This window comes from Tamandua tetradactyla, chromosome 7 (genome assembly GCF_023851605.1).
Source record: "Tamandua tetradactyla isolate mTamTet1 chromosome 7, mTamTet1.pri, whole genome shotgun sequence".
Classification (NCBI taxonomy): Eukaryota; Metazoa; Chordata; class Mammalia; order Pilosa; family Myrmecophagidae; genus Tamandua; species Tamandua tetradactyla.
The window spans coordinates 18,533,626-18,554,421 of NC_135333.1; the positions used below are offsets into that span (position 1 = coordinate 18,533,626).

A 20,796-nucleotide genomic window follows, 5' to 3' on the forward strand; every position below is an offset into this window, starting at 1 on the left:
TTAGCTACTCATCTGTTGATGGACATTTTGGCTGTTTCCATCTCTTTCCAGTTGTAAATAATGCTGCTGTAAACATTGGTGTGTAAATGTCCGTTTGTGTCTTGGGCAATCTAATTTTTAACACCTCTGAAGAAGTACAAATGGGTTTGATGATGAATCAGTAATGAAAATATTCTCCTTACTTGGATTCTCAGGCACACAAGAATGCCCAGAATTGAGGTTTGCATATATGGTGACCATAGTACTTCTCAGTGTGTTGGTGAGGAGATTGCATCTACTCTGGGGAGAGACAAATTATTGAAACAAAGTATGAAATGGTAACATTGTTAAGGGAAGAAGTTTGGATCACTGTCTCAAAGAGTAATTAAAATTTTATATTTAGCTTTATTAAATGGACTAAGGAAACTGACCGTTTAGAAGGTCCTATGTTGAATCCTTTTGCAAACCAAGTATGATTTTACAATATAAACAGCTATTACTACTTTATTCTGTTATCTCTATTTTTGTGTATCAGATTTTCTTAAAACTGTGATGTGCATCTATTCTTTTTTAAAAAATATTTTCATTGACAAATCACACACATATAGGCCATACATGAGGTAACAATTAGTGGCTCACAGTATCATCACATAGTTGTATATTCATCACCATGATCATTTTTAGAATATTTGCATCACTCCAGAACATGAAATTAAAAAAAAAAAAGAAAGAAAAACTCATATGTCCCATACCCCTTACCCCTCCCTCTCATTGACCACTAGTATTTCAATCTACCCAATTTATTTTACCCCTTATCCCCCTATTATTTATTTTTATCCATATTTTTTACTTATCTGTCCATTCCCTGGATAAAAGGAGCATCAGATACAAGGTTTTCATAATCACAGAATCACATTGTAGGAGTTATATCTTTCTACAATCATCTTCAAGAATCAAGGCTACATGAACAAAGCTCAGCAGTTTCAGATACTTCCCTCCAGCCACTCCAATACACCATAAACTAAAAAGGAATAATTATATAATGCATAAGAATAACCTCCAGGATAATACCATCCTTTACCCTGTATTCTGATTTACCTTAGTCCTATCCAGATCAGTTTCATTCATATCTCTAGATGAAGTCTGATCCCTTTTTCAACTTTTTAAACAGTTCCTGTATTGAGGTACTGCTGACTTTCATAGCTTCAGAGCTCAAACTCTTGAGTCTCAGCTTCAGTCTCAAACATAAATACCTGAAGTTTCTGGTAACGACCAGGTTATACACAAACAGCTCAGTATCTCAGAATTTAGAAATAGCACTTACAACTTGTGAATATATGTGACTGCTGTAAGAGCTTACGATTTAGGACCCTTTGCAGTAGGCTCCAGCCTACTGAGTTTTTATATTATAGTTAGTCTATTTAAGTAAGTCATGATAATATTTGTCTTTTTGTGTCTGACGTTTCATTCAACATACTGTCCTCAAGGTTCATTCACCTAGTTGCATGCCTCACACCTGCTTTCTTGCGGTTGTTCAGTAGTCTGTTCTATTTATACACTACAGTTCTCCTTCCGTTCCTCAGTCTTTGTACCCTTAGGCCACCTCCGTCCATTGTGAATTGCGAACACTGCTTTCATAACCACCAGTGTGCAAATGTCCTTATGTGTCCCCGCACTCAGTTCCTCCAAGTATGTTCTGAGCAGTGGGGTACAGGATGATATGGCAAACCCACCCATAGCCTCCTGTAGAACCATCACACTGCCCTCTAAGTGCTGGACCTTTCAGTTTGTCTACTGACAGTGAAGAAGTACATCTCTTTCTCCTCATTTTCTCTAGCACTTGTTTCTCTGTGTTCATTTTTAAAAATTTTTAAATTTTTTTCTCTGTTCATTTTTTTTTTATTGATGGAAAAAAAAAAGAAATTAACACAACATTTAGAAATCATACCATTCTACATATGCACTCAGTAATTCTTAACATCATCACATAGATGCATGATCATCGTTTCTTAGTACATTTGCATCAGTTTAGAGGAACTAGCAACACAACAGAAAAAGATATAGAATGTTAATATAGAGAAAAGAAATAAAAGTAGTAATAATAGTCAAAAAACAAAAAAAACCATATAGCTCAGATGCAGCTTCATTCAGTGTTTTAACATGATTACTTTATAATTAGGTATTATTGTGCTGTCCATTTTTGAGTTTTTGTATCTAGTCCTGTTGCACAGTCTGTATCCCTTCAGCTTCAATTACCCATTATCTTACCCTGTTTCTAACTCCTGCTGGACTCTGTTACCAATGACATATTTCAAGTTTATTCTCGAATGTCCGTTCACATCAGTGGGACCATACAGTATTTGTCCTTTAGTTTTTGGCTGGACTCACTCAGCATAATATTCTATAGGTCCATCCATGTTATTACATGTTTCATAAGTTTATCCTGTCTTAAAGCTGCATAATATTCCATCATATGTATATACCACAGTTTGTTTAGCCACTCGTCTGTTGATGGAGATTTTGGCTGTTTCCATCTCTTTGCAATTGTAAATAACACTGCTATAAACATTGGTGCGCAAATGTCCGTTTGTGTCTTTGCCCTTAAGTCCTTTGAGTAGATACCTAGCAATGGTATTGCTGGGTCGTATGGCAATTCTATATTCAGCTTTTTGAGGAACCGCCAAACTGCCTTCCACAGTGGTTGCACCATTTGACATTCCCACCAACAGTGGATAAGTGTGCCTCTTTCTCTGCATCCTCTCCAGCACTTGTCATTTTCTGTTTTGTTGATAATGGCCATTCTGGTGGGTGTGAGATGATATCTCATTGTGGTTTTGATTTGCATTTCTCTAATGGCCAGGGACATTGAGCATCTCTTCATGTGCCTCTTGGCCATTTGTATTTCCTCTTCTGATAGGTGTCTGTTCAAGTCTTTTTCCCATTTTGTAATTGGGTTGGCTGTCTTTTTGTTGTTGAGTTGAACAATCTCTTTATATATTCTGGATACTAGACCTTTATCTGATATGTCATTTCCAAATATTATCTCCCATTGTGTAGGCTGTCTTTCTACTTTCTTGATGAAGTTCTTCGATGCACAAAAGTGTTTAATTTTAAGGAGCTCCCATTTCTTTCTTTCTTTCTTCAGTGCTCTTGCTTTAGGTTTAAGGTCCATAAAACCGCCTCCAGTTGTAAGATTCATAAGATATCTCCCTACATTTTCCTCTAACTGTTTTATGGTCTTAGACCTAATGTTTAGATCTTTGATCCATTTTGAGTTAACTTTTGTATAAGATGTGAGGTACGGGTCTTCTTTCATTCTTTTACATATGGATATCCAGTTCTCTAGGCACCATTTATTGAAGAGACTGTTCTGTCCCAGGTGAGTTGGCTTGACTGCCTTATCAAAGATCAAATGTCCATAGATGAGAGGGTCTATATCTGAGCACTCTATTCGATTCCATTGGTCGATATATCTATCTTTATGCCAATACCATGCTGCTTTGACCACTGTGGCTTCATAATATGCCTTAAAGTCAGGCAGCGCGAGACCTCCAGCTTCGTTTTTTTTCCTCAAGATGTTTTTAGCAATTCGGTGCAACCTGCCCTTCCAGATAAATTTGCTTATTGGTTTTTCTAATTCTGAAAAATAAGTTGTTGGGATTTTGATTGGTATTGCATTGAATCTGTAGATCAGTTTAGGTAGGATTGACATCTTAATTATATTTAGTCTTCCAATCCATGAACACGGTATGCCCTTCCATCTATTTAGGCCTTCTGTGATTTCTTTTAGCAGTTTTTTGTAGTTTTCTTTGTATAGGTTTTTTGTCTCTTTAGTTAAATTTATTCCTAGGTATTTTGTTCTTTTAGTTGCGATTGTAAATGGGATTCGTTTCTTGATTTCACCCTCAGCTTGTTCATTACTAGTGTATAAAAAAGCTGCAGATTTTTGAATATTGATCTTGTAGCCTACTACTTTGCTGTACTCATTTATTAGCTCTAGTAATTTTGTTGTCGATTTTTCTGGGTTTTCTACGTATAGTATCATATCGTCTGCAAACAGTGATAGTTTTACTTCTTCCTTTCCAAAATGATGCCTTGTATTTCTTTTTCTTGTCTAATTGCTTTGGCTGGAACTTCCAACACAATGTTGAATAATAGTGGTGATAGTGAACATCCTTGTCTTGTTCCTGATCTTAGGGGGAAAGTTTTCAATTTTTCCCCATTGAGGATGATATTAGCTGTGGGTTTTTCATATATTCCCTCTATCATTTTAAGGAAGTTCCCTTGTATTCCTATGTTTTGAAGTGTTTTCAACAGGAAAGGATGTTGAATCTTGTCAGATGCCTTCTCTGCATCAATTGAGATGATCATGTGATTTTTCTGCTTTGATTTGTTGATGTGGTGTATTACATTAATTGATTTTCTTATGTTGAACCATCCTTGCATACCTGGGATGAATCCTACTTGGTCATGATGTATAATTCTTTTAATGTGTTGTTGGATACGATTTGCTAGAATTTTATTGAGGATTTTTGCATCTATATTCATTAGAGAGATTGGTCTGTAGTTTTCTTTTTTTGTAATATCTTTGCCTGGTTTTGGTATGAGGGTGATGTTGGCTTCATAGAATGAATTAGGTAGCTTTCCCTCCACTTCGATTATTTTGAAGAGTTTGAGGAGAGTTGGTACTAATTCTTTCTAGAATGTTTGATAGAATTCACATGTGAAGCCGTCTGGTCCTGGACTTTTCTTTTTAGGGAGCTTTTGAATGACTAATTCAATCTCTTTACTTGTGATTGGTTTGTTGAGGTCATCTATTTCTTCTTGAGTCAAAGTTGGTTGTTCATGTCTTTCCAGGAACCCGTCCATTTCATCTAAATTGTTGTATTTATTAGCATAAAGTTGTTCATAGTATCCTGTTATTACCTCCTTTATTTCTGTGAGGTCAGTAGTTATGTCTCCTGTTCCATTTCTGATCTTATTTATTTGCATCCTCTCTCTTCTTCTTTTTGTCAGTCTTGCTAAGGGCCCATCAATCTTATTGATTTTCTCATAGAACCACCTTCTGGTCTTATTGATTTTCTCTATTGTTTTCATGTTTTCAATTTCATTTATTTCTGCTCTAATCTTTGTTATTTCTTTCCTTTTGCTTGCTTTGGGATTAGTTTGCTGTTCTTTCTCCAGTTCTTCCAAGTGGACAGTTAATTCCTGCATTTTTGCCTTTTCTTCTTTTCTGATAAAGGCATTTAGGGCAATAAATTTCCCTCTTAGCACTGCCTTTGCTGCGTCCCATAAGTTTTTTTTTTTTAATTTTTTTTATTAATCAAAAAAAAAGAAAAGAAATTAACACAACATTTAGAAATCATTCCATTCTACACATGCACTCAGTAATTCTTAGTATCATCACATAGATGTATGATCATCATTTCTTAGTACATTTGCATCGATTTAGGAAAAGAACTAGCAAAACAACAGAAAAAGATATAGAATGTTAATATGGAGAAGAGAATTAAAATAATAATACTAATAAAAAATATATATATATACAAAAAGGAAAAAGAAAAAAAACAAAAACAAAAGATACAAACAAACAAACAAAAAACCATATTTCAGGTGCAGCTTCATTCAGTGTTCCAACATAGTTACATTACACTTAGGTATTATTGTGCTGTCCATTTTTGAGTTTTTGTATCTAGTCCTGTTGCACAGTCTGTATCCCTTCAGCTCCAATTACCCATTTTCTTACCCTGTTTCTAACTCCTGCTGGTCTCTGTTACCAATGATATATTCCAAGCTGATTCTCGAATGTCGGTTCACATCAGTGGGACCATACAGTATTTGTCCTTTAGTTTTTGGCTAGACTCACTCAGCATAATGTTCTCTAGGTCCATCCATGTTATTACATGCTTCATAAGTTTAGTCTGTCTTAAAGCTGCATAATATTCCATCATAGGTATACGCCACAGTTTGTTTAGCCCCTCGTCTGTTGATGAACATTTTGGCTGTTTCCATCTCTTTGCAATTGTAGATAATGCTGCTATAAACACTGGTGTGCAAATGTCTGTCTGTGTCTTTGCCCTTAAGTCCTTTGAGTAGATACCTAGCAGTGGTATTGCTGGGTCGTAATCCATTCTGCCATTCTATGTCTTTTGATTGGGAAATTCAGTCCATTAACTTTTAGTGTTATTATTGTTTGGATAATATTTTCCTCTACCATTTTGGCTTTTGTATTATATATATCATATCTGATTTTCCTTCTTTCTACACTTTAGTCCATACCTCTCTCTTCTGTCTTTTCGTCTCTGACTCTAGTGCTCCCTTTAGTATTTCTTGCAGAGCTGGTCTCTTGGTCACAAATTCTCTCAGTGACTTTTTGTCTATAAATGTTTTAATTTCTCCTTCATTTTTGAAGGACAATTTTGCTGGATATAGAAGTCTTGGTTGGCAGTTTTTCTCTTTTAGTAATTTAAATATATCATCCCACTGTCTTCTAGCTTCCATGGTTTCTGCTGAGAAATCTACACATAGTCTTACTGGGTTTCCCTTGTATGTGACAGATTGTTTTTCTCTTGCTGCTTTCAAGATCCTCTCTTTCTCTTTGACCTCTGACATTCTAACTAGTAAGTGTCTTAGAGAACGCCTATTTGGGTCTATTCTCTTTGGGGTGCGCTGCACTTCTTGGAGCTGTAGATTTAGGTCTTTCATAAGAATTGGGAAATTTTCAGTGATAATTTCTTCCATTAGTTTTTCTCCTCCTTTTCCCTTCTCTTCTCCTTCTGGGACACCCACAACACGTATATTTGTGCGCTTCATATTGTCCTTCAGTTCCCTGATCCCCTGCTCAAGTTTTTCCATTCTTTTCCCTATAGTTTCTGTTTCTTTTTGGAATTCAGATGTTCCATCCTCCAGTTCACTAATTGTAGCTTCTGTCTCTTTAGATCTACCATTGTAGGTATCCATTGTTTTTTCCATTTTTTCTTCTTTGTCCTTCACTCCCATAAGTTCTGTGATTTGTTTTTTCAGATTTTCTATTTCTTCTTTTTGTTCAGCCCATGTCTTCTTCATGTCCTCCCTCAATTTATTGATTTGGTTTTTGAAGAGTTTTTCCATTTCTGTTCGTATATTCAGCATTAGTTGTCTCAGCTCCTGTATCTCATTTGAACTATTGGTTTGTTCCTTTGGCTGGGCCATATCTTCAATTTTCCGAGCGTCATTATTTTCTGCTGGTGTCTGGGCATTTGATCAGATTTCCCTGGGTGTGGGACCCGGCTGGTTGAAAGGTTTTTCTGTGAAATCTCTGGGCTCAGTTTTTCTTTTCCTGCCCAGTAGGTGGCGCTTGTGGCGCTCGTCTGTCTGCGGGGCCCACCAGTAAACGATGCTGTGGCTCCTTTAACTTGCCAATCCGAATCTCGCAGTCGGCCCAGGAAGCCGCGCGTGGAGGGGGGGTCGCCGGCGGCCGCGGCTTAGGGGAGTGCTGGTCCAAATTGCCCAGCTGGCCCGAGACGCCAAGCGTGACAGGAGGACCCCGCTATCCAACGTTCCCAGTCAGACCGGGGAGCCACGTGCATGGAGGGGACCCCAGTCGCCAGCCGCCCCGGCCGGGAAAACGCGCGCCCCTCAGGTATCTCACCGCAGCGGATTCTCCCTTCCCGTTCAGCCGTTCCAGAATGGGGTACGCTGTCTTTTTGGTCTCTGTCGTGGCTCCGGGAGCTGTTTCGTATTGTTTCTGTTTCTTTAGTTGCTTTTCTGGAGGAGGAACTAAGACCCGCGCGTCTTACTAAGCCGCCATCTTCCTAAATCCTATTTCTTAAAGGTAGAATAATCCCTATTCAATATTGTGTATTTGAAACTGTAATGAGATCATTTCCCTGGTTGATGTTATTTAGTTAAGAATGGTTGTTAAATTGGATTAGGGATGACATGTCTCCACCCATTTGAGTGGGTCTTGATTAGTTTCTGAAGTCCTATAAAAGAGGAAACATTTTGGAGAATGGGAGATTCAGAGAGATTCAGAGAGAGCAACACTACAAAGCAGAGAGTCCACCAGCCAGCGACCTTTGGAGATGAAGAAGGAAGACACCTCCCGGGGAGCTTCATGAAATAGGAAGCCAGGAGAAAAAGCTAGCAGATGATGCCGTGTTTGCCATGTGCCCTTCCAGCTGAGAGAGAAGCCCTGACTGTGTTCACCATGTGCCTTCTCACTTGAGAGAGAAACCCTGAACTTCATCGGCCTTCTTGAACCAAGGTATCTTTCCCTGGATGCCTTTGATTGGTCATTTCTATAGACTTGTTTTAATTGGGGCATTTTCTTGGCCTTAGAACTGTAAATTAGCAACTCATTAAATTCCCCTTTTTAAAAGCCATTCCGTTTCTGGTATATTGCATTCCAGTAGCTAGCAAACTAGAACAACACCCATAAACCAGCTTTGGTGTAATAGAAAATGTACTTGATCTTAAGATTCCTGGTTTCAAATTTTGGCCCTGAATCTATCTGCCCAATTTCATGACTTTCAATAAAATACTTATATATGAAGTACCTCTTTCTCTTCATCTAACAGATTGGATCGATAATGCCAAATAATATGCATGAAGTCCTTAGCATATACTAGGGTTCAATAAATATCTTTAGATATCAATGCTGGTAGTATTATCATAGGGAAAAGTAAGAAGCCTTCTGAAGTTACCCAGATAAATGTGTACATTGCAGCCTCATTGTGCTGGATAGATATAGATGTTTCCTTTTGACACATGGGGAAAAAAATGAAGTTTTCACTATTGGGAGAGCCACAGGGCATGAAAGATCAAATTGGACAGAAAGTCTTAAGAGGTCAGAAGCTAAGAACTGGAAGAGGTTCACATGCCATTGGCTTATGTCCACAGCAATAGAAATAAGCACCTTCACCTAGCCAAGTTGACAACTGAATCTAACTACCACACATCCACCCCTTGTCAACTTGGCAACCATATGCTTCACCATAAATGATATTAAAGTGGCACAAGTTGTCTTCTGGCTGTTCTCCCTCATTTTTGAAGGATGGTTTTCCCAGATAGAGAATTCTTATTGGCAGTTTTTCTCTTTCAGTCTTCTGAATAAATCATACCACTCCTTTCTTGCCTCCATGTTTTCTGATGTGAAATCCACGCTTAGTATCAGGCATTCCTTGTAAAAATGTCCATACTAAGGCACCTAGAGAAAGATACCTTAACTCAGAAGAAAATCCGATGTCTGTCACAAGGAAAGGCATGTGGCTGGCATCTGCTTGTTCTTGTTCCCAGTTCTGTTGCTTCCCCCTTCTGATTGCAGTGGCTTCCTCTCTAAGCGATTATGGGTTCTCAGTTGGCTACGCCAGGGCAAAACTCTGTTTCATCGCTTAGTTTAGCATCTCCTGGGGCTGGAGATTGCTTTTCTTCAGGTTCTGGCTATATCTGTGAGGTCTTGCCTTAGCATCTGGGCTACTTCTGTCTCTGTCTCCAGATGTCTGTGTCTGTGTCAGCTCTTCAAGTATCTCCAAATGTCTGTCTTTGTCAATTCTGAACACTTTCTCTCTTTGAGCACTCTTAAAGATTCCAGTAAACTAATTAAAATACACCTTATGTGAGCAGAGACACAGCTCCATCTAGTCAAAAGTTCACACCCATAATTGGATGTGAGGTCCTGCCTTACCATATTGGCTCAGGATTAAAAGAACACGGCTTTTCTGCACTACATAACAGTTTCAGACAAGCATGGATGTATTCCCAGAGGTGCACTTTCTTCGCCTGCCAACAGATTGTGCTCTTCAGCCACCAGTTCCCTTCAGCCCTCAGAAAGCAGGTTCTTCTCAGCTCCCTGCTGATTCCAGACAATGCTGTTTGGTGGGGCTTGTTTAAACTGCTAATGGTCCCAGCAGTCATATTCACTGGCCAAAAGCTTGCCTAATGATAGATCATATTGCACCCTGCTCTTGGGAGAGTGGACCTCTGCTACCCTTTCGTTCTGGAGCTGTCCACCTGCCAGAGACTGGAGAAGTGGACCTTTTCTACCCGAGTTTGGGGATGGGTACCTGGAACCAGGGCTGAGGGGGATACTCATGTTTGCTCAGCACAGCTTCTCTGTTTCTTCATCCTACAATTTCCTGGATGTTATATAGCACTCCCACTCATCTCCACACCCCTAGATCTGTTGTTATAGACAGTTTTGTGGGGTTTTATTTTTCTTAAATATTTTTATTGAGAAATCTCCATACAATGATATTATGCAGTCAGTGACTCACCATATATCATCACATACTGTGTTTTCTTCATCATGACCATTTATGGAACATTTGCATCACTCCAGAAAAAGAAATAAAAATTAAAAAAAAAAACAAACTCATACATTCCATACCCCTTGCCCCTCCCTGTCATTGACCCACAGTATTTCATATACCTAGTTTTTACCCTTTATATCCTCCTGTTATTTATTTATTTTTTTATTCATCTGTCCATACCCTGGATAAAAGGAGCATCGGACACAGGGTTTTCACAATCACACAGTTACGGACAGTTTTTGCCTGACTTCTGTTGTTTTTCTGGGAGAGAAGTGAACCCGGCTTCTCCATAATAAGCCATCTTGGATCCCGAGTTTGTTTCCTACCTTTTGTTTTTTTAAATTAGTATGGGCCAGGAATCGATCCTGGGTTTCCTGCATGCAGATGAAACTACCTGCTGAACCACCATGGCCTGCCCCCTTTCCTGCCATTTTTAAGTAGCCTTTTTCTTGAATTAGTGTTCCCCAGTTACAGCAACTCTTTAAGTGTTTTCTGGAGTGCTGAGAAAGTTGACTGCTAGTTTTTGCTAGTTGTTTAAAGATTCTGTGGGGCAACAGTACGTTCTAATCTTTCACACTGCCATCTTGTTCAACCAGAAGCTATATTTCTTATTATTTATATATTTTCTGTTGACTGCATCACCCTCTGTACAATGTGAGCACCACAAAAGCAGGCATCTTCCTCTATTTAATTCATTGATTAAAGCTAAACACATAGAACAATGTTGGTCACATAGTAGTAGCACAGTGTTTGCTGAATGGATTGAGTGGGCAAAGCTAGCATAACCTTGATTCTAAACTCTATAATAACAATTCTAGAAAGGAAAAGTCAAGTCCAGTCTTATAAGATGATAGGTGGAAAAGCTCTAAACAGAATATTGAGACATTAAAAAGCAGTTTATCTGAAAAGATGGTTACTTTATGACCAAATTGTTTTAGAGCAGGAATGCAAGTTTGGTTTAACATTACATAAACAATGTAATTATCTCATTAATAGGTTAAAGGAGGAAAATCTTATGATATTCTCGATAAATGAAGAAAAAGCTTTTGCTAAAATACAGCATTCGTGATAAAAATAAACTTCAAACTAGGAATAGAAGGGAAGATTATTTTAAATAAGACAAAAGCTATGATAATTATGATACTCATCGTTTAATTGTTGAAAACTTTTGCTTTGAGATAAGGAATAAGATATAGACGTATGCCCACTGTCATTAATTTAGCCAGATCCTAGTCAGAGCAATAAGGCAAGAAAAAAATAAAATTTATACATTTTATAAAGGAAGGAACAAATTGTCATTTTCAGTAAATGATATTCTTGAATGTAAAAAATGCAAAAGAATCTGAGTAATATTATTAGAATTAATAAAAGACTTCCATAAACTGCTTGGTACAGAATTCTTTCTCTTGTCTAAAATTTCCCTGGCTAGAACCTTCCAGTACAATGTTGAACAGAAGTGGTGAGATACACTTGTCTTATTCCTAATCTTAGGGGAGAAGTTTTCCCACTTTAATCATTAAGTGTTAGCTGCAAGCTTTCCATAGTGCTTGTGTTGGTTTGAAAGGATATATGTCCCCTAGAAAAGCCATGTTTTAATCTAAATCCCATTTCATAAAGGCAGAATAATCCCTATTCAGTACTGTATGTTTGAAACTGTAATCAGATCATCTCCCTGGAGATGTGATTTAATCAAGAGTGGTTGTTAAGCTGGTTTAGGTGACAGTGTGTCTCCACCCATTTGGGTGGGTCTTGATAAGTTTCTGGAGTCCTATAAAAGAGGAAACATTTTGGAGAATAAGAGATTCAGAGAGAGCAGAGAATGCTGCAGGACCACGAAGCAGAGTCCATGAGCCAGTGACTTTTGGAGATGAAGAAGGACAGTGTCTGCTGGGGAGCTTCATGAAACAGAAGCCAGGAGAGAAGAAGCTAGCAGATGATACTGTGCTCGCCATGTGTCCTTCCAGATGAAAGAGGAACACTGACCATGTTCACCATGTGCCTTTCCAGATGAAGAGAAACTCTGACTGCTCGCCATGTGCCCTTCCACTTAAGAGAGAAACCTTGAACTTCATCAGCCTTCTTGAACCAAGGTATCTTTCCCTGGATGCCTTAGATTGGACATCTCTATAGACTTGTTTAATTGGAACATTTTCTTGGCCTTGGAACTGTAAACTAGTACTTATTAAATTCTCCTTTTTAAAAAAAAAGCCATTCTGTTTCTGGTATATTGCATTCCAGCAGCTAGCAAACTAGAGCAGTGCTGTTTATCAGCTTGAGGAAGTTCCCTTCTAGTCCTAATTGTTGAATGTTTTAATATAAAGAAGTGCTTTATTTGATCAAAATCTCTCTCTGTATCTGTTGAGATGATGTGGTTTTTACCCTTTATTCAATTCTTATGGCATATTATGTAATTCATTTTTATGGACTGAATCAACCTTGCGCTCCGTGGATAAATCCCACTTATTCATGTTATATAATTTTGTGTGTGTGTTGCTGCATTCAGTTTGCTAGTATTTTGCTGATAATTTTTTTATCTGTATTCATAACAGATATTGGTTTGAAGTTTTCTTTTTTGGGGTATGTCTTTGTATAGATATCAGTAATATTGTTCTCATAGAATGAATTATTAAGTTTTCCCCTCTTCTCTGTTTTTGGAAGAATTTGTGAATAATTACTGTTAGTTCTTCAAATGTTTGTTAGAATTCACCAGTGAAGCCATCCAATCTTGTACTAATTTTATGAGCATTTTTTTGTTTACTAATTCAATCACTTTTGTTCTTATAGGTCTATTTAAATTTTCTGTTTCTTTAGTCAGCTTAGGTAATGTCTTTCTAAGAATTTGTCCATTTCATGGTATTCCCTTACAACCCTTTTTATTTTTATATTGCCCCCTCTTTCAGTCCTGATTTTAGTAATTTGAGTTTTTCTTTTTTTCCTGGTCAGCCTAGTTAGGTAAAATTTGTCAATTTTGTTGATCTTTTGAAAGCACCAACATTTGGTTTCATTGATTTTTCTGTCTTGTTCTTCTACTTTCTACTTCATTTGCTTCCAATCTAAAGTTGTTTTTGCTAGATTTAAAAAAATGTAAAAATCATTTGCTTATCTGTATACTACCTACAATTGGTACATGAATTAAAAAAAACATTTGCAATAGCAGAAGAATCAAGTCTTAAAGAATAAGTGGATGCACAGGTAGTTAAGTAGAATTCCCGCCTTCCATGCAGGAGACCGAGGTTCAATTCCTGGCCCATGCACCCGCAAACAAAACAAAACAAAAAAGCATTGTGAACAAAATTCCCTATGATATACACATCACCTATCTGCCTCTGTGTGTGTATATATACATAGATTAGAAATACATACATGTAGGAAGGCACATTAAAAAAAGAATACGTGTAAAAGAAAATGTGCAGCACTTTTCTCAGGGTCAGGAATGGCTTCTTAAAAGAGACACAGAAATAAATGGAAAGAAAAATAGCTTTGAATTTGTCTACAGTTAAAATTAAAAATGTCTATCAGATACCATTAAGAGAATGAAAAGGTAAAGTATAGAGTAGGCATTATCTGCAGCACATGAGCAATCCTAAAATTGTGATTTTGAACAAAAAAAAGCCAAGCTCTAAGAAATATATACTATATAAATCCATTTATGTAGAGTTTAGAGATGAATACTTAGTTGGTAAATATCTAAAGAAAAGCGAGAAAGTTATTACCCTAAAGTCAAGACAGAAAAAGAGTCTTTTTTTGGGATGCTGACTATGCTGTAGTTCTTGACCTGGATGGGAGTTACACGTGTTTGCTTCATAATTTCATTTATGTTTTATACACTTTTTTTATTAAATATTTTCAGTGGAATAAGTTTAAAAAATTTTAAATGAATGTAATTTTTGCCTTTTTTTTAGCTTGTTTGTATAAGAAGAAGGTATGTCTGTTTTAAAAGCTGTTTTCTCCTGGTGTTTGGGAATCTTCACATTTGTAAATAAGTCAAATTTGCTAGGCAAATTTTAGAGTAGTTTGACAACTCAAACCCTTAGGACTTTGAGTTCCTTTTTTAGTTTATTAAAAGAAGAAATAAATGGGTACCCATATGGAAATTAGATTTAGTGTCAACAAAGCTAAGATATAAAAACCTAAATCTTCTGTTGTTTATTACTGTTTTACTAATTTTCCTCCACAGACATCTTCACATCTGTTTTATTAATTCTCCTTTCAAAGTCTTTTAACAAAGTTAGTTTTTAATCTTTCTAAATTACTTTATTTATTTAAAACAAGGTCAACAACATGTAAGGGGGGGACATAATACAATTAATTATATGCAATCAAAGTTGTAAATTAAATTTATTTATTTATATAATAAAGAACTAAAAGGCCCACCTAGAGGTTATGGAAGTAAGAGTCAGCACTATGACAGTGAGTGTAGCTATTGCCTCCTCACTTGTCTTCTTTCTGCCGCTCATTTTTGATTGGAGTTGGAGGAAAGTGTTGTGGAAGGAGTAATTTTGTTGGAAAAATGAAAGGCGCTGAGCTAAGAAACATGAATATGAGCCTGTCTGTGAGCTCCAGTAAATAAAGAGTCTATACTAATTAGAGGACCAAAAGTTATTTGAGGGGTTTGGAAAGAAATTAAAATCTAAATCATTTTTCTGACTCTTAAATTTCTTAAAAATTATTTTAACAGAATTTCAAGGGAAGGCAGGCATATTACTTGGGGCTAGAATATAGAGTATTGGAATTGAGTACAACAAAGAAAGAATAGATGAAGAGTATAATTGTATATGTGTATATGAAATCTCTAGAAATTGGAGGAATTAGTGTAGCATAAGGATAGGCTGGGCTAATCTTGAAAGAATATGGTTAGTTGAGTAAAAATGATGAAATGAAACTAAATGGCTTGTTACAAAGAATATATATAAGGGTAAGAGGTATGAAGAGAGGGCTTAATGTTTATGAAAAAACTGAGTGTGATTAAGTTAATGTTATAGCTGCCTAGTATCTTGTGAATATTCATGTACAATGTTGTTGATTAGGGATTATACCTTGCTCAAATAAGATAAAGTGTTCTTTGTAACAATATATGATAAGTTACTTGGTTTTGTATTTTAGTAATTATACTTTAAGGCATATTTTTTTAACTCTTTAAAATATTTTATTAGGGATTGTGCATTCATGATGGTACCTGGAAGTCAGCAGTTTATGGTTTTGGAGATCAAAGTAATTTGAAAAAGCTACGAAATGAGTCAAACCTGAAACCTGTTCCATTCGTTGGTCCAAAATTGAAAAGAAGGTATATAAAACTCAAAATTTATTCTTTAATATATCTAGTCTTAATTATATTGTTGGGTTGGCTATTTATAAAGTATGCTATGAAGAAAAGCCTAGAAACAGTTTTGTAGTAGTTAAGTTCAGTATTGTTTCCAAAGTCAATAATTGATACATTGCCCTAAACTTAAGTACTTTGAAGATGATTGTGGGAAGATGGTGGATTAGGAAGTTCCAGGAACCTGTCTCTCCATCAGAACAACTGTTGAACTGCAGAAACTATCTAAATCAACTGTTTGAAACTCAGGAGCTGTGCAGCATCCAAGAAAGAGCTGAAAGAAGATGCAAGTAAATTTCAGTAAATCCTGATGAATTTCGCCTCTGGCTAGTGGCTACTATCCCTCATTCCCCAGCCACATTGCAGGCAGCAGTAGGAAGTGGTACAGCTTGATAGTGCAAGGGTGAGCTAAAAAAAAAAAAAAAAAAAGACATAGTCCTCAAAATCCAGGAGTATGTGGTCTGATCACTGCAATTGATCAGCTCCTTCATCTCTCTGGGGGGCTGGCTCTGAGGGCAGCTATAATTCCAGACCCTTCAGGCAAAAGCATCAGAGGAGTCTTTTTTATTTGTTTATTTATTTATTTATTTATTTATTTATTTTACATGGGCAGGCACCGGGACTCGAACCCGGGTCCTCTGGCATGTCAGGCAAGCGTTCTTGCCTGCTGAGCTACCATGGCCCACCCATCAGAGGAGTCTTAAAGAGGCAGTGTGTGTGTATTTTTTTTTTCCTCTTTTCTCTTTCTATTCCCTATTTGGGAGCAAAAAAAAAAAAGGTTTGAGAAACTTGTAGATTGATAGCTCTAGGCCTCAGCAACAGCAATAACAGTCACCTTTAGCAATTCCAGAGGAGTGAGAGAACTAGAGTTCCAGAGTTATAACAACATAAGACTCAGAATGCCCAATTCTTAATAAAAAAAATTACAAAACAATAATAAATGGGAAGGTATGGCCCATTCACAGAAAAAAAAAAGAATCTGTCAGAAACCATCCCTACAGAAACTCATACATTAGTGCTATCAATCAAAGACTTTAAATCAAGTGTCTTAAATTCATTATTGAACAAAAGGAATCCATATAAAAAGAACAGAAGGAAATGAGGAAAATATCATAACAAATAAAGAGATGGGGAAAATTTAAAAGGAACCAAACAGAAATTTTGGTGATGCAAAGTACAGTACTTGAAGTGAAAAACCCATTAGATAGATTCCGCTGCAGACGTGAACAGGCAGAAGAAAGGTCTTCAAAGACCTTGAAGGCAGAACAATTGAAATTATCCAATTTAAGGAGCAAAAAAACAAAAATAAAGAAGAAAAGTTAATAGAGCCTGAGGGATCATGGAACGCTAATAAGCAAACCAGTACACACATCATTGCAGTCCCAGGACAGGAAAGAGAGAAAGGGACAGAAAAAGCATCTGAAGAACTAATGGCCAAAACTTCCCAAATCTGATGAAAGACATGAATATTCACATCTAGGAAGCTCAGTTAACTCCAAGCAGGATAGATTCAGAGATCTACAGCAAGGCAGAATATAGTGAAATGGTCAAAATCCAGTGAAAAAAGAGGATTTGTAGCAGCAAGAAAGAAATGACTTCTCACATATAAGGGATCCCCAGTCAGATTAACAGCAGATTCTAATCAGAAGCCATGGAGGCCAGAAAATAGTGGAATGACCTATTTAAAGTTATTAAAGAAAGAAAAACTTTAAACCAGAAATTCTGTGTCTCGCAAAATTATCTTGAAAAAGAAGGAGAAATGAAGATATTTATAGATAAACAAAAGCTGAAAGAGTTTGTTATCAGAAGATCTGCCCTATAAGAAATCTAAAGGGAATCCTTCAGAGTGAAGTAAAGGACATTAGAAGAAATCACATTGGTGAAGGTAGCTATGGGGGTAAATTAATTCTTTATATTTTGGCTTGTTACCATTTTTTCCCTTTGTATGACTTAACATGCTAATGTGCAAAATAAACATTTTAAACCTGTGCTATTGGGTATACAATATATAAAGGTATAATCTGAAACAATAATAATATAAAAGGGAAGAACAGAGATATATAGGAAAGTTTATATGCTGTTGAAACTAGGGTGGTACTGTTTGAACAAGTTGTTACTAGTTTAAGATGTTAACTACAATTTTAAAAGTAACCACTAAGAAGATTTCTAGAAAATACAGAGAGAAGGAAAGAAGAAGGGAGTGAAAACACTGCCCTAAAAAAAAAGCAACTAAATGCAGAAAAGGGGAGTAATGGAGTAATTGAGGAACAAAAACCTTACAGTACATACATATTTATGTCTCCACCCAACAGTAGCAAAATACACATTCTTCTCAAGTGCACCTGGAATATTTTCCAGGATAGACCATATGTTAGGCCACAAATAAAATCTTAATAAATTTTAAAATATTGAAATCATAATGGGTATTATTGGGCCACAGTTGAATGAAGGTAGAAATCAATATAAGGAAAACTGGGAAATATACACATATGTAGAGATTAAACATCACACTATTAAACCATAAAAATTTCACAAGGATTGGTATACTGCTTCTTAAAATGTTGTTGGAATTGAGCAGTGAAGCCATCTGCTCCTGAACTTTGTTGGGAGGTCTTTAATTGCTGATTCAATCTGTTCACTTATTATAGGTCTGTTAATATTTTCTATTTTTTCTTAATTTAGTTTGTGTGTTTTTAATATTTTATCCATTTCGTCTAGGTTTTCTAAGTTGTTGGCATAGAATTATTTATAGTACCCTCTTACTATTTTATTTCTGTGAGGTTGGTTGTAAGGTCCCCAGTTTCATTCCGGATTTTATTTGTGTCTTTCTTTTTCTTTGTCAATTTGGTTAAAGTTACAGTGATTTTATCGATCTTTTTGAAGTACCATGTTTATTTTGTTGATTCTGTCGTTTTTCTGCTCTTTCATTAGTTTGTGCTCTAATCTTTGCTGTTTCCTTCCTCCTGCTAACTTTGAGTTTAGTTTGATCTTGTCATTCTAGTTTCTTTAGGTATAAATTCAAGTTATTGATTTGTGATCTTCTTTTTTAGTATAGGTATTTAGAGTTATAAATTTCCCTCTGAGCACTGCCTTTGCTGCATGATACAGTTTTTCTTTTCATTTATTTCAAGATATGTCCTGATTTCTCTTGTGATTTCTTCTTCTGGGCTCCTAGCTCAAATGGATCAACAACATCAATATAAGAGCTAATATTAGAAAACTCTTACAGGTAAACAGGGAAATATCTTCAGGACCTTGTATTAAGCATTTCTTAGATTTTATACCACATGCATAAGCAGCAAAAGAAAAAAGTAAATTAGACTTCGTTAAGATTAAAAAATTTGTGCATCAAAGGACATTAAAAAAAGTGAAAAGAACAGCCTTCAGAATGGGAGAAAATATTTGGAAACCATATATCTGAAAAGGTTTAATATCTAGACTATATAAAGGACTCCTACAACTCAATAACAAAAGACAACCCATTTAAAAAATGGGCCAGATATAGGAGTAGTTATTTCTCAGATAAGATATTCACATGATCAATTATTATATGAAAATGTGTTCAACTTCATTGACAATTAAAAAGTTTCAAATTACAACTACACTGAGCTATGACTTCATACCCACTAGGATGGCTGTTATTTAAAAAATAGTAAATAATGAGTGTTGGAAAGGATGTGGAAAAATAGTTGGTGATGCAATTCATAGTTAATAGGCATGTAAAATGTTGCAGCTGTGGAAAAGTTTGGCAGTTTTCTCAGAAATATAAACATAAAATTACTGTGTGAGACCCAGCAATTCCACTGCTAGGTATAGACCCAAAAGAATTTAAAGCAGGAACTTTGACAGATATTTGTATACCTAAGTTCATCGTAGCATTATTCACAATAGCCAAAAAGAGGAAGAAACCCAAATTCCATTAACAGATATACAGTGGAGTATTATTCAGGCATAAAAACTGAAGTGCTGGTAGATGCTACAATATGGGTGAACCTTGAAGACATCATGTTGAGCAAAATAAACCAGGCACAAAAGGACAAATACTGTATGATTTTTTTTACATGAAATATTTAGAATAAAGAAATTCATAGAGACAAAAAGCAGAATAGTGGAATATCAGGCACTGGTACTGAGAAATTTTGTTTGGGGATGATGAAAATAGTCTGGAAGTAGAAAACAGTGAAAGTTACACAGTTTGTCAATGTACTTAATGTTAAATAATTGTCCACTTAAAATGGTTAAAATGATTTTTATGTTATGTATATTTTACCACAAAAAATAAATTGTTTTAAAAATAAATGTACAGACTTCCTGGAAGATGGCGGCTTAGTAAGACGCGCGGATCTTAGTTTCTTCTCCAGGACACCTACTAGGGGAGTAGAAACGATACAGAAAGCGCCCAAAGCCACAACAGAGATAAAAAAGACAGCGTACCCCATCCTGGAACGGCTGGCTGGCTGAGAGAAGCAGCTCGGGTGAGATCGCCGAGGCGCGCGGGCCTTACCGGGCGGGGTGGCAAGCGGCCGGAGTTACTCCCTTCCCCCTTCCCGGGCCGGCTGGGAGAATTGGAGAGGTGGTCCCCTGAAACCAAGGCGACTGGCGCCCACACCACGCGCAGCCCCCGGACCAACTGAGAGAATTGGATCGGAAACCCCCAGGCCGCGGAGAACGGTGACCCCGTGATTCCCGGGGAACGTGCACTCTCTCGGGTGGGCCGCTGCCGCTGGCGCCCTCCCGCCACGCTTGTTGCCCAGGGCCGACTAGGAAATTCAGACGGGCTCTTTCCCTGGCTGCGGCGACCAGCAACCCTCCCTGCGTTCAGACTCTGGGCCGGCTCAAGCCGCTTCGGCTAGCGAACCCCCAGGACGGCGAGAGTTTCCAAAGTTTAAGGTCCCACAGCACCTTTTACTGGTGGGACCCGCAGACAAACGTGTGCCACGAGCGCCACCTACTGGGCAGGATAAGAAAAACAGAACCCAGAGATTTCACAGAAAAATATTACAACCTTGCTGGGTCCAACACCAAGAGAAATCTGAATAAATGCCCAGACGCCAGCAGCAGAAGATAACTGTCCACACTCAAAAGATTGAGAATATGGCTCAGTCAAAGGAACAAACCAATAGCTCAAATGAGACACAAGAGCTGAGACAACTAATGCTGAATATACGAACAGAAATGGAAAACCTCTTCAAAAATGAAATCGATAAATTG

At 37.0% G+C, this 20,796-nt stretch overlaps 1 protein-coding gene across 1 annotated transcript in view; it reads left to right on the forward strand.

Moving 5' to 3' along the window:
• Positions 1-20,796, forward strand: part of SCCPDH (saccharopine dehydrogenase (putative)) — a 69,011-nt gene that overhangs the window by 18,406 nt on the left and 29,809 nt on the right. The window contains exon 6 of the mRNA XM_077168540.1: positions 15,422-15,552. Coding sequence (XP_077024655.1) covers positions 15,422-15,552 — 131 coding nt within the window. The remainder of the gene's footprint in view (positions 1-15,421; positions 15,553-20,796) is intronic.